The sequence below is a fragment of the Bidens hawaiensis genome, unplaced genomic scaffold (assembly GCF_021521415.1).
Source record: "Bidens hawaiensis isolate Kalapana, Puna unplaced genomic scaffold, B.hawaiensis_p1.1 tig00071653_1, whole genome shotgun sequence".
Taxonomy (NCBI): domain Eukaryota; kingdom Viridiplantae; phylum Streptophyta; class Magnoliopsida; order Asterales; family Asteraceae; genus Bidens; species Bidens hawaiensis.
Window position 1 is genome coordinate 388 of NW_027502535.1, and position 14,403 is coordinate 14,790.

The following is a 14,403-nucleotide window of genomic DNA, read 5'->3' on the forward strand; positions in this document are numbered from 1 at the left end:
CACACAAACAAGTTCATTTTCTCAAAGACCGAACACGAACAAGAAAACCATGTTACTTTAATTGTTCGTGTTCGGTCGTTTGTTCAGTTAAAGTTAAACAAACAGACACGACGTTGTGGCAGTTCGGCTCATTTACCTAGTAAAAAGTGTCGTTAGTTTCGACTTAGCATGTCAAATATAATTGCAAAAATCATATCATTTAAAAAAAAATCCAAATTTTTGAATGAAAATGATTCATATGCATTAAAAGTACACTTCAGACTAGGGATGAGCATTTGGTACTTGGTACCGGTACCGGTACCGAAATCGGTACCGAATCAGTACCAAAGTTTTGAGTTTTGGGATCAGTACGGTACCGGTACGGTGCCGGTATTTCCCGAACTTTTGCCTTCAATACCGATACCGTACTGGTACCCGAACCGAATATTTCGGTACCGGTACCGGTACCAAGATTTGGCGATTTTCGGGATCGGTATTTTCAATACCGGTACGGTGCCGAGCTCATCCCTACTTCAGACAAAGTTTATAACCCATTCAACTCAGCTGACCCGTTGCCTTTTTAGCCATTAAATAAAACTATTACCCACTTCCATAACCCATTAGATATAATATAATATATAACCAGGCCAGCCCATCTTAAAGTAAATAGGTTAAAAAAGGACAAGTGAATAGAAGATGCTTACAGGCCACTTAAAATAACAGCAAAAAGAGCCGTAACAATTTCTCCACCTTGAGCATGTCCATGTGTAACCAAAACTCTTCCAACATAAAGCTGCAAAGCACAAGAGCAAATTGCAAGCCCATATGTGAACCCAAGGCCGAGTCCTTGTACAAGGCTTATCAGTATACCATATCTCAATGTAGCTTGCAGTGAGGCTGCATATGAATATTTTGCTAATGTTTCATTTGTGAATGCATACAACGTCCTGATGTATGAAATAGCCTGTAAAGGTAAAAAAAATGATATTTTAATATAAGCAGGCGGTAAATATATTAGAAAGATGAGAGGGGCATGTAATTACTTGTTCAGCGATACTAGCAGCTTCAGCATAAGCATCTTGAATATTCTCAGCAAGTCGGTGGAGAAATATATTTGATATTCCTCCTGCAGCAACAATAAACGGGCCAGTGGCTAAAGTTATGAGAGCAATCTGCCAACAGTTGATAAATCCAATTGCAAGCCCACTGAAGAATGTAGCCATGTTATGAATATAATTACCAACCTGCACCAATAATAATGATAGATATAACATAACTTTACATAATTATTTCAATAAGCAAAAACCAGTAAGATGAAACTTTGCGGTAATGCTGGCTAACTGGGTGGGTCGGATTGGTTTGACGTGGAAATACGTTTTTTGCCAGTTCTATTTATTTTAACATAAGTAATTAATGTCTATAGTATGACTAATAACAATTGTAATCTTTAAAAATGAAGCCCTGTTATATTTTTATGCTCGTGAATGCCCGTTTAAATTAATTTGTTTTAACTCACTTATGTTCGTTCATTTGGTTTATGTTTTTTCAAGTTTAGGTTTTAACTGCAAGGCCCATTACAACATAGTCTAGGTTTAATAGCTTCTTAGGTCTAATGCATTGTTGTTCGCATTTATTTTTGATTGGTTTTAACTCAGTTATGTTCATTCATCTATGTTCTGTTATGTTTGTTTATACTACAAAAGAACAAACAAAAATGAACACTTGACAATTACATATTTCAACGAGCAAACACAAACAAGAAAACCATGTATGTTTATTAGTTTGTGTTTATAGTTAAAGTTAAACGAGCGACCACGATCAGGCTTTGTTCGTGCCCGCTCAGTTTGTTTACAAGCCTAAAAAGATCTAAAATGCTATATTTTGGCGTCTTTCACCTGCTTGATCCATACCCATTTGGCCCCTTCCACTTTAAGCTAAATTATTTGATTTGATCTGTTTGAGTTGGTTTGGGTAAACAAGACCAAAATAGACCCATTTACGAATAAAATTTATATATATGCTAGTGGAAACTAAACTTACTTTTTCACTAAGAGCTGATTGGATGAGCAATACATCACTCAATACTTGACTCACAATGTCTCCATTGTTACCATAGGTATCAAAGAAACTCATATCTTGATTTAGAAGTACTTGGACATAACTAGACCTAATAACAGCAGTTTGCCTTTCTCCGGTAAGAATCCAACATGAAACCTCTGAAAGCAAGAATGATTAGATATAATAACTGAATAAACATTGTATAATAAAAGATAAGTAAGAATATTTACCTATCCAACCAGCAGCAAAAACGCCACCAGCAATATAAACAAGGGTCAGAGCAAGCTGCGGAAGTCATTATAATTCATTAATTTTTTTAATAAAAGTACAGAAGCTGTTTAAAGTTTATCATGAATTTGTAAACAAGCAATGCATTAGATGTGTAACTGTATTCATAGTTAATCAAAAGTGTTATTTAAAATATGCTGTCCATCAGATCACACATTAGCAATCTGCCACAGAATATTATATGATATTCTATGAAAAATATATTTCATTTTTTATGATATGTACTGTAGGAGTGAGAAGAACAAATGTGAGTTTACACGTTAACTACTTGACAATGATAACATGAGTTCTTCTATAAATCATCTCAGCTTACGATTTCTATTCTTTCTGCGCCCCTTATATTTGTTGTTTACATATTGAAACAGGAGACATTCTGTTTTTCTTTTTTTTTTTCCTTATCTGCTTAAACAAGAGTTAGCGAATAGTTTCCAAAAGCGAGTGATCAATCCTTCTAATCTTATGAACAATTAAAATCATGATGCGTTGATTGTGAACCTCATTACGAGATCTCGATGCATCACCTAGTTGACCCGTCTACCGATATTTCTAATCCTATTTACTTGATTTCTTGAGATTGCTTAGGTCAGAATTTATTGATCAGGCTGGTATTTGCTCCAGTTGTAATAAGCAACAGGTGGATAAAGAGCGGATCGGGTAATAGGTAGGCCTGTAAACGAACCGAACGTTCGGTGAACTATTCGTGAACCGTTTGGCAGGAAGTTCGTTTATGTTCGTTTATTTAATAAACGAACGAACATGAACAAAAAATTTTGTTCGTTTAATTAAACGAACGAACATTTTCCGTTCGTTCATTTATGTTCATGAACGTTCGTTTATGTCTGTTTATTTATGTTCATTTATGTATTAATAGAAAATAATAAAATATTATCTGGATAGGTCATCCGCTTAAATGTTTTATATTTGTTAATTTGTGTTCATGTAAGTATTTTCATTTATGTTCATTTACATTTGTTCATACATGTTCGTTTATCTTTGTTCAGTTATGCTCGTTTAGATTATTAACAAACAAACAAACACAAATGTCCATTTTTAAATAAACGAACATGAACATAAATATTTGTTCGATTAAGTGTCCGTGTTCTTTTAAGTTAAATGAACGAACACAAGCATGCCCTTGTTCGTGTTCATTCTATTCTTTACAGGCTTTCACTATTCACGCTGATGAATACATCGGTCTCAATCTCTAAGCTTTACCGATTTTATTTGTGTTCGTTTGTGTTCGTGAACCGTTCGTGAACACATTAATTTCCTTAATGAACGTACACAAACAGAAAATCTCGTTCGGTAAGTGTTTGTGAACAGTTCGTGAACACATTATTTTCTTAACGAACGAACATGAACAAAGCCTTGTTCGTGTTCGTTCGGTTCGTTTACAGCCCTAGTAATAGGTCAAATCCATCCTGAATTAACAGGTCCAAGTGTCCAACTGGTCATAATTAAGGAGAATAATTGCACCCAATTGGACCCCCTGAAGATATAACTTCTGCCCAAACAACTACCCGCATGGAGCTGATATATGATAATAGGGTAAATATTGTCACTCTAGTTATAAGAATTGTCATCACAAGACGCTTGAGTAATAATCTCATGACAAGTAACAAGAAGCTAGATTTTCTCATCGCTAAGGTCAAACTTCTGGCTTATTCGAGTAAAGCTTTGTATCCCTCTATCTAACTTTCTCGATTGATTCAGCAACTTTAGGCAACCATGTGTTGGCATGTTGCTAATAAATTCAGGATGCATTTATTTTCATTTTCCATTGTAGTCATACAAATCTTTAGCAGTCGTGTCATACATGGACAAAATTGTGACTATGACTCCCTATCCATATGGCTTCAACTTATTAGCACTATAACTATGAGCGATATATGAATATCTACATTAGATACACCTTCTAAAATGTGTTGCACGGGATGTACTAAAACTATTGTTAAGAATGATATATCTACTAGTTCAAACGCTGTTAACTTTCAACCAATCATAAATGTGTGTATACCACAAATTATTGGTAATCTGAAGAATACACCTTTGCATCTATGTATGAGTATGTAGCTATGTAATAATGTATATATGTATGCAGGAAAACACATGTACGTCTATATATTATATAGGATAAAAGTGACTGAGACACCCCAAACGACGAGTGCATGGTCCATATCACCCTTCATAACATGCGTAAGTACTTAGGTGTACCATGATTCAACAAAATGACAAATTATAGGATGAAAGAACTTGTGTCCACCATGGCACATTTTTCACATTGAAAAGCACAAAGGAACAAGATAGCTACAATAATTGCTTAGTTGGCCAAAGTAAAAAAGCTACGATAGTTGCTTTCCTCCTTCACCAATACCAAATACTTTGACCTTGTCACATGATTTAACATAGTGTTGAAACTTTATTTGTCAACTTCAATCAATGCAAATCATTACCACGTTATGATCATTAATCATTAGTATTAGGCAATATTTATATTATGTCATAATAGAGGGTCTAGAGTGTATTTATGTTTTCTATTTATATTCCTTGTATACAATATACAAATGCAATTACCAAGATTAACTATTAGTCATTACTACAAGCTCAAAGCATACAAGAAATCCAAAGTCACATGTCTTACTCCTTATAACATGCTACGCATCATAATACCAATCAAGATCTTAGCTAAACTCCATAAATATCCATATATTCAGACATCCGACACATAAAGTTCCATGAAACAAATTTCTAGTGGATGCTAGAAAGGTGAAACCTAACACTAGACACCATGTTAGCTTTTCAAGAATGTAAACCCTAATCCTCTCTAAAAGTGTATAACTATTAAATTAGATACTTTTATATTGATCTGCACACGCACGACTGCACGTACTTAAAACTCTATAGCTTTCAGTATACGGCTCCTTAAACCTTCTCATATAGAAAACTTTTTAGTTCAGTCTTAAAAATGAAGTAAACCATCTACTTAAACTATATCATTTTCAACTTTAACCCTAGATAAAATTAACATAAAAAACCTATTATGTCACTCAGAAGTTGAGAAACAAATCTTCATTAATTGATCAGAATCATTTTTACTATCGAATTAAATGTAGTGTATCATTTCTATTTTCAATTAAAGCAGCAGAAAACTCACATTACTTACGATTCGCAATCAAAAGCCTTAACTTCTAATAACATTAAAATTAAATAAATTAAGTTAAACTGAAACTTCCTCTTTGAATCTATCAAACAGCACATTGTGCATAGTACTTAGGGGTACCATGATTCAACTAAATGACAAATTATAGGATGAAAGAACTTGTGTCCACCATGGCACATTTTTTTACATGGAAAAGCACAAAAGAACAAGATAGCTACAATAGTTGCTTAGTTGGCAAAATAAAAGCTACAGTAGTTGCTTAAATCTCCAGCAATACCAAATACTATGAATATGTCACATGATTTAACCAGCGTTGAAACTTTATTTGTCAACTTCAGTCAATGCAAAGCCTTACCACATAATAGATAATAATCATTACTACAAGCTAAAGCATACAAGAAACCTAAAGTTGCATGTCTTATATTGACTCCTTATATCGCGTTAAACATCATAGATTCATAATATTAACTAAGATCTTGTCTATATTCCATAAATAGCCATATGCTCACTAGCATCCAAAAACGTAAAGCTCCATGAACAAATTTCTAGTGGATACTAGAAAGGTGAAATCTAACAGTAGACACCATGCCAGCTTCTCAACAAATGTATAGTCATATAGACTCAAGCTTACTAGTATTTCAAAAAGATAGTCGATGCCAAAAAGTAAAATCTAGACATGTTTATATATGTGTGTGTGTGCACGAGTTCGTAAACTATATGATTTTCAGTATACAGCTCCCTAGATCTCATATAGAAAACTGTTTACTTCAGTCTTGAAAATGAAGTTAACTGCCTACTAAAACAGTTAACTATATGATTTTCCAGTTTAATCCTACATAAAATTAACATAAAAAGCCTATTATGTTACTCAGAAATTGAGAAACAAATCTTCATCAATTGATCAGAATCATTTTGATTACCAAATTAAATGCAGAGTAACTCAGAGCTGAAAAACTAAATCTATTAAAGCTTTTGGAGTTACTCAACAGCAGCAGCAGCAGCAGCAGCTCACATTACTTATGATTCAGAATCAAAAACCTAAAATTCTAATAGCATATAAACAATTAATTAAATTAAACTTAAGCTACCTCTTTGAACCTATCAAACAGCACATCAGGATCCTCATTTTGATGACTAAGCAACTGAATAATCTTCGCAAAATAATGCAAGTAAACCACAAGCGCCGTCCCATGCGCCGCGGCTGCAACCGATCCAAACGACCATAAGCACCCAATCGAGCCTATCCGCACACGCGAACAGCCTCGAAAACGGCACGGCTTCCGGCGGCGGCTCGATCTCCTCCATCTCCTCCACGTCATCCTCCACATCCGGCGCCACCCGCGTCCGCCGTGGCGTCCATGTACGGCGACGGCGACTCCGGCGGCTCCGACACCTCCGAAACCGGCGTCAACGGCTGCTGCCGCGGCGGTGACCAGCCGAATAAACCGCCTCTGGATACCATCATGTTTAGTTATTTACAGTTTGTTGACAAAACCCTAAGGTGACAGTAAGTTGTTAGTAACGGAAATTGGAAGGATTAAAAGGCTAAGAGTTGTGAAATTGGCAGCTTGAATTCATCGATCCAGTGATTATTATTATTATTATTATTATTATTGAGATTTAAGTGTGTGTGTGTGTGTGTGTGAAGAAAGAGAGAAGGTATGACTCGGAAACTGAAGTTTGTTTGATTCCTTTGAAGGTGTCTGCGGAATATGGTGCTAAACGACGTCGTTGTGAGCGTCGTGGATTTTAGGCAATCTGGCGGTTGCCGTTTATTGGAGAATGGTGTAACTTCAAAATAGGTCCTTGAGTTTTGGGGTTTGTGGCAGTGTCGCACAAATATAACTCTACTCCAGTTAGAGGTGTTCAATAATCGGTAAGCTCATAGTCATTGAGCTTGCTAAATTGATACTACAGTTTAGTTCGCGGTTTGAAAAACCAGATTTCAAAGATTAATTTCTAGTGTATATTCTGAATGGGTAAGATAAACTGGATCAAAAAAAACGTTTAAAAACTTATAAATTTTTTATCTGTATGATTTCGATAAAATATTAGAATAATGTCATTTTTATGTGTATGAATCTAAAAAGGGATGCTATATACAAACACCATCCCATTGTGTCTCGTATAGGCCACACATGATTGGCAAGTGCACGGAGGGAACAAAGAAATAGCTTAGTGCAGCCTATACGACCCCTATAGCCCTATACGAGTCGTAATAGGGTTTCAACAGCTCGTATAGCATCTAAACAACAAAAAACCTACACGTCGTATAGGGTCTATCCGTCTATACAACCCATATGGAATCAGTTTGCAGTATAAATTTGTGTTTATATGAGCAGCATTGTATAGTTCTATACTGCTTGTATACAACAACTATACGAGGCACCAGAAACAAAAACTGAAGCATGCCGACACAAAGCTGACTCAATTTAGATCTTATACAACTCGTATAAGCTTATACGAGTCGTATAGGCCTTAAGTGATGTCTGGATAAAAAAAAGACGGTGTATGTATAATACAAGCCTTTAAAAATTATTATGCATTTATGTACTTTTTATCATAATATATCTTGCTAATCATCAGTGTGTTTCTAAGTTTTCTTTCTTCATTTTTTTTACGTAAACCCCGTCAACTTTAACCTTGATACTTTAAAATGTTTACCGAACAAAGTGATTTATATCGGAAATCTTTTCAGATAAAATCCTAGGTTTTGGTTCATTTCAGAAGTATTTTTTAGTGCGAGAAGAGACTTTAACCAATCAAATATTTTCTTTTTTATTTTCACTTTATTTAATCATATGGGCATATTAGTAAATTAACTAGTTTTGTTATTATGGTAACTAATAATTATTTATGCAAGTTACTAATCATCATTATTTATTTGATTATGTTTTATTATAATCCATAATTCATGATTTTGTTTGTCATCAAATTAGTTCTTTTCACCAATTTTTTATTTGATATTATGTTGACACTATCAAATTTTATATGAATCAACAAATTCAACATTTATGAATTATTTCGTATCCGGCTTCTACCAACTCATCATATTTATTTTTGCATACACCCCTACACAGGTAACATTATTCATATTAATTCATTAAATATTTAAACAATCTGCGTACAAAATAAACACAATCGCCCTTACACACAACAAATTACTCATCCATTCATACATCACAACCTACATAGTAAAAAATAATGATAATAAAAAAACACATTGGTGGCAACCAAACCTAACTTACATGTACTTATATTAAGTTAATTTTGGAATTTTACCCAATCCGTTCATTTAGCCATCTCTAGGTTGAGACTCGTCATTGTAAGAAAGACGTAGAATATACCTACATATTCTACACTTGTTCATAATACCACCTACACAGATCATCATATATTATTCAAAATGTACATTGTATAAACTATTAATATTTTTTAATGGTTGTGTAGGGTTGTTCCTTCATATATGTACATACATATCGTTACACTAACAAGACAATTACAGATGCTACACATATGAAACCTTAGGGCTGTCATAACATGTCGGACACGACACGATAAAACACGAACACCTGTTGTGCTATACACAAACACGACACAATAACTAATCGTGTCATTTTTTCCAAACACGAACACGAACCTGTTTAGAAACAGGTTAACAAGTTAAGACCTGTTTAGAGACATGCTTAAGGATACGATACATAATACATGTAAAGTTAAACAAAAATTGCCAAAACGTGCATAAAAGTCTTGAATGATACATAATTTATAACGCATTTGAAACAAAAATCCAAATCCAAAAGCAAATCATAACATCTATTAAAAACAATTACGAGTTCAAACAAGTCTTTCTAACCATATCTTCAATTTTAAATCTTCATACAAAAAATTCCCAAAATTTCAAACCTGAAAACAAAAATTGCCAACTACTTTAAGTGCAATAATATATAGGAAACTAAAATTGTATAAACATTTAGAAACAATGGATTTGGTACCTTAGAATTGTTGGTTGGGTTTGAAGCACCTGACTCACCATCAATATCAAGGGCCATTATATTTTCAGTGAGCTCATTTACATTAACCTCATTAGAACCTACAAACAAACATACAATATTAAAAAGAAAAACTAAGTAAAAAACTTAATAAAAAGCAGGGAAATGGACATTACGATAATATGCATATAACCAATCTTTTGTGCTAACAAGAGCTTCAACAGTATCTTTACCAAGTGAACTTCGGTGTTGATCAAGTACTCTTCCGCTAGCACTAAAGGTAGACTCGGATGCGACTGTAGATACCGGAATGGTCAAAAAGTCTCTAGCCATCCTTGCTAGTGTGGGATATCTAAACTCATTGGCTTTCCAAAAGGCCAACACATCTAGTTCCGTATTCCTGCCAATTCTAGACTCGTCCAAATACAATTGCATTTCTGACTTGTTGTTAGTTGCAAAATCTTTACTCTGAAACTGATCAAAACCCTAAAAATGAATAATTTAATTACTAAATTAGTAAGTCAATCGTTCAATAACAATATAAAACAAAAATTAGTACAAACAAACATATAAAATACCATAAGTATTGTTCTAACTCCATGCGGACAATTGTCGCTTGTATCATCAACAGCATTGCTAGCATTTGAACAACTTGCATTATCCAAAGTTGGAGATGAACCATTACCAGCATTTAACATGGCATATTCATTAAAAGTAGAATGCACAAACTGATCAACAATTTCATATTCAGCACTTTCGGCTCCATAAATTACTCCATAACTCCAATCAATAAAATGTAATTTGTATCTAGGATTCAACACCACAGCCATAGCTAAAGTAAGACTAAAATCCGACCAATATTTCTGAAACTTTGCCATCATGAACGCTGCTATTTTTTTATATACTCATCCTTTGAACTCAAATTTTTATGCAACGTAAAATAAGCCACATAAATGTGTGGATAGTATAAGTTCACTGTAGGATACTTAGTACCCGAAAAAACATTAGTCACCTCATGAAAAACTTCAAGAAAACTACATATCTTTTGAATCGTGTCCCACTCTAATCTACTTGGACAACTCTTATAATTAGAATCACTAATTTCCAAATGGCAAAAAGCACGTCGGTAATAAATGGCACTATCAAACATTAAAAAAGTAGAATTCCATCTAGTAGGAACGTCTTGCGTTAACCCCTTTTTCGAACTTAAAGAAAGCAACTTAACACACTCCAAAAACTTTTCTTTCCTTCCTTGTGATCCTTTCACATACTTGATGCTCTCTCTAACTTTGTAAACGCATTCATCAATTTCCTTAAGCCCATCTTGCACAATCAAGTTCAGAATATGTGCACAACACCTGAAATGAAAAAATCTACCATTTGAAACAAGTGGCGACTTTGTATTCAATTGTTCTCTTAAAAGCCCAACAAATGTGTCATTACTAGATGCATTATCTAAAGTCACACAAAGTATTCTTTTTTTCTATGCCCCATTCTACTAGAATTGAAAACACCTTTTCACATAAAACAACACCGGTATGAGGCAGTGGCATGTAAGAAAATGATACGACTCTCTTTTGCAAAATCCATTGTTTATCAATAAAATGCACCGTAATTGCTAAATACCCATCGGTTGCAATAGAAGTCCATAAATCTAAAGTTAGACATAACATTCCAGGTGCTTCCAAAAGCATTTTTCTAACCTTTTCCTTTTCTCTAGTAAAAGAGTTCAATAAATCAGATCTAGCAGTATTCCTAGAAGGGACATTCACTTTGGGTTGCAAGTATGCAAACAAATCTCTAAAGCCTTTATACTCTACAAATGATAAAGGCAGTTCATGCATAACAATAGTAGCTATAAGCATGTCACGAAACTTATTATCATCATAACTATAAGACATTAATTTCATGTCACTATTAAAAAGCATTTGACTAACATCTTGATAATTACTACCAATGAAACTAGTTAGGTGTCGTTTTAGATTACCTGTACCTTGGGTGCTAAGATATAACAAAACATGTCTACACTTCATGCACTTGCATTGAATCTTTCCACCTATTGGTTTCTTATGAAGTTTAACAAAATACTTCCACATTATAGATCTATCCTTTCGTTGTCTTTTTGTCCCTGTTTTTTTATCATCAACATCGTTATCATCTTCTAAGTCCACAAACTCAACCTCATCATCTTCCATATGTATATTCTTTGAGTTATCACTTTCTAACTCAACTTTTTTACCATTGGAATCCATCTACAATAAAGAAAAAAAAAATACATAACAATACAACTTTAATACAATTATAAAGTATAAACCATCACAAAAAATATACTAAATGCTACATGAATGATATATAGCACTAATACATAAGTTATGATTATGCATAATAACTATAAATAATTAAACTATGTCGGCATGGTAGATTCAGAAACTCACTGATTATAATGATAAAGCGTATGAAGTCTAACAACCGATATGCCCTGTGTAAGTCGATGTCGCCGACTCGCCGTCGTACGGTGGCGGTCCGGTTATCTCTGATTAGGTTTTGAGAATGAATTATCAAGAGATGAAGTATGAGAAGTTCAATTTTGTTACTTTGTAAATGGCAATATATTAACTCTAAAAATAGATATTGATATTAATTAGGTAAAACAGATATTGATATAGGTCTGAGGCACTGAACCGTCTTATCGCTACGCGGGATTGGAAAATTGAAACTGAATATCTTAACTATATATATATATATATATATATATTAAATTAAATTTAAAATATTAACATGTTATTAACGTGTACTAACAGGTTAACAACCTGTTAAGACACGAATTTAAACATGTCTTAAACAGGTTGACATGTTAAAGACACGAAACCTGTTAAGGTTAAACCCAAACATGTTAAAACCCGTGTCGTGTCGTGTCGTGTCGTGTAAACAGGTTCGTGTCAGAAATTGACAACCTTAATTATTGAAACCAACATATCCCTACACAATCATGATCTACACATATGCAAATTGACTAATAAACAACCTACAGATAACATAATTCAAACTCAAATTAATACCTACACAACTTACATAATTTACAGATAAACCTTACACAACCTACACATAATAAAATGTATACTTAAATTAACACCTACACAATTTGCAGATACGCAATACACAGCCTACACAGATACACATAAAAAACTTATCAATTTGTGTAAAACATCACAACAACCAGGTTTTAGAAGTGGTTCCACTGAATGTTTTATCAAAATTAATTACCCCACCCACTAAACAAAATAATTACAATTATGTGGTGTATATCAGAATTAGTTAAACGAGCTTCCATTATTAACTTAATAACCTACATCTACTAAAAAAACAAACAAACGCCCAACATACCTACCTTGTGTAGGTTTCGATCCCTCTAGCATACGAGAACCCCCAATTCAGTTTCAAAAACCAATTTCGTTCAATGCATAGATGACCGATTGCTTCTTATACTCATAGAATAGGAATCTATCGACTTTAATTTGGTCGATTGTGTGTATCAGTTGGACATCGGAAGAAGATTTCGTGCCTTGAGTTAATGTGCAGAGGAGTTACAGAGTGAATCGCAATAAACTATTATAGCTATGCAATTTCCCAAGACTTAAAATAGTTTTATTGATATAGATACTCGTTATGCATATTAGTCCCTGTGATATTTTTTTCACTTAATAGTCTTCACTACATATATCAAATTAAAAACTATTAAGCTATTATTATTAATTAATTTTTTAGTATTAATACTGTAAATATTTATAATATCTTTTTTTAAATTTTATAATATCAACATATATATATATATATATATATATATTATTTTATATATATAATAATGCATTGATAATGATAATAATAAATATTATTATTATGATCAAGGAATAAATACAAAAAAGTGAGGGAAAAAAACATTTACAGTTTTTAAAGAGAGGCCATAAAATACAAAACAATGTTACATGAAAGTAATATGTAAAATAAAATTCTTAAAAGTAAACGAAAGTTTAGAGGAGATAAAAAATAAAATAAAAAAACTTTATAGTTTTAAATTAATATTTTCAATGGATACCTTAAAATGCAATAAATTGTTGCAGGGATGTAATACTTCAAATAAAATTCTTAAAGGAAATGAAAGTTCAGGGGAAGGGGTATGACAAGTAGAGAAGATTGTACGTTTAGCATAACCCTTAGATTTTCAGGCATTATTAAGGAAAAAATTTATTTTAAAAATAAGAAAAAGCTTTCTATGCATACTTATTAAGATGAACATCCAAAGGTATTAGCAAATCAAAATGACACGGAGAATCGAATATCTAGCTGTTATACTCAATGTTTTAAAAACCGGTTTTTTACTCACATTGGATTGGGCTAAAAAATGGTACAATCGGTTGAACCGGGTTGTACCAGAAGGTTCAACCGGGTTATGTAGTTTACATTGTAATTTGATATAATTGCAATTTCAACTAAAAAATAGCCCAAAAACACATGATTCCATAATAAAATATAATCAAAAAGTTAATTCATATTTAAAAAGTAATACAACACTACTCGATTTTTTTTAAAATAATCCAAAAGTATACTCGTTTCAATGTTAATTGCTAGGTTAAAAGTAATTTTTAAAAAATATAGGCCACATAATATCAAAAATCTCTTGGGCTTTAAATCGGTTTGCCAGTTTAAACCGAGATTTTAGAAAAAAACCGCCGGTTCTATATTCTAGTAAACCGCCCAAAAATATCAGACTCAAAATACCGGCCTGATAAGCGAAATCCGGTATTACCGGTTCAACCGGCCGGTATGAATCAGTATTTAAAAAATTGGTTATACTACTGAAATAACTTTTTTTTAAATTAAATTGATAATCGCAAGTAAAAGAATAAAGTATGAAGAAATAAATCAACT

At 33.0% G+C, this 14,403-nt stretch overlaps 1 protein-coding gene and 1 pseudogene across 1 annotated transcript; both read right to left on the bottom strand.

Moving 5' to 3' along the window:
• Positions 1-552: 552 nt before the first annotated feature.
• LOC143605839 (ABC transporter B family member 6-like) lies at positions 553-7,074 on the bottom strand. Its single transcript, XM_077081814.1, has 5 exons — positions 6,574-7,074; positions 2,268-2,322; positions 2,020-2,195; positions 1,023-1,223; positions 553-943 (listed from the first exon to the last, which is right to left on the bottom strand). The coding sequence occupies exons 1-5, from the start codon at positions 6,811-6,813 to the stop codon at positions 680-682; spliced, it is 936 nt and encodes a 311-aa protein (XP_076937929.1). The 5' UTR covers positions 6,814-7,074; the 3' UTR covers positions 553-679.
• A 2,311-nt stretch (positions 7,075-9,385) lies between these two features.
• On the bottom strand, positions 9,386-11,729 carry LOC143605837 (zinc finger BED domain-containing protein RICESLEEPER 2-like; annotated as a pseudogene).
• Positions 11,730-14,403: the final 2,674 nt, after the last annotated feature.

Coding starts and splice junctions, on each gene's coding strand:
- LOC143605839 (XM_077081814.1), bottom strand. CDS start 6,813: ATGTGGAGGATGACGTGGAGGAGATGGAGGAGATCGAGCCGCCGCCGG. Junction 2,196..2,267: donor TTTTGCTGCTGGTTGGATAG/GTAAATATTCTT, acceptor TCTTGCTTTCAG/AGGTTTCATGTTGGATTCTT. Junction 944..1,022: donor CTGCTAGTATCGCTGAACAA/GTAATTACATGC, acceptor TTACCTTTACAG/GCTATTTCATACATCAGGAC.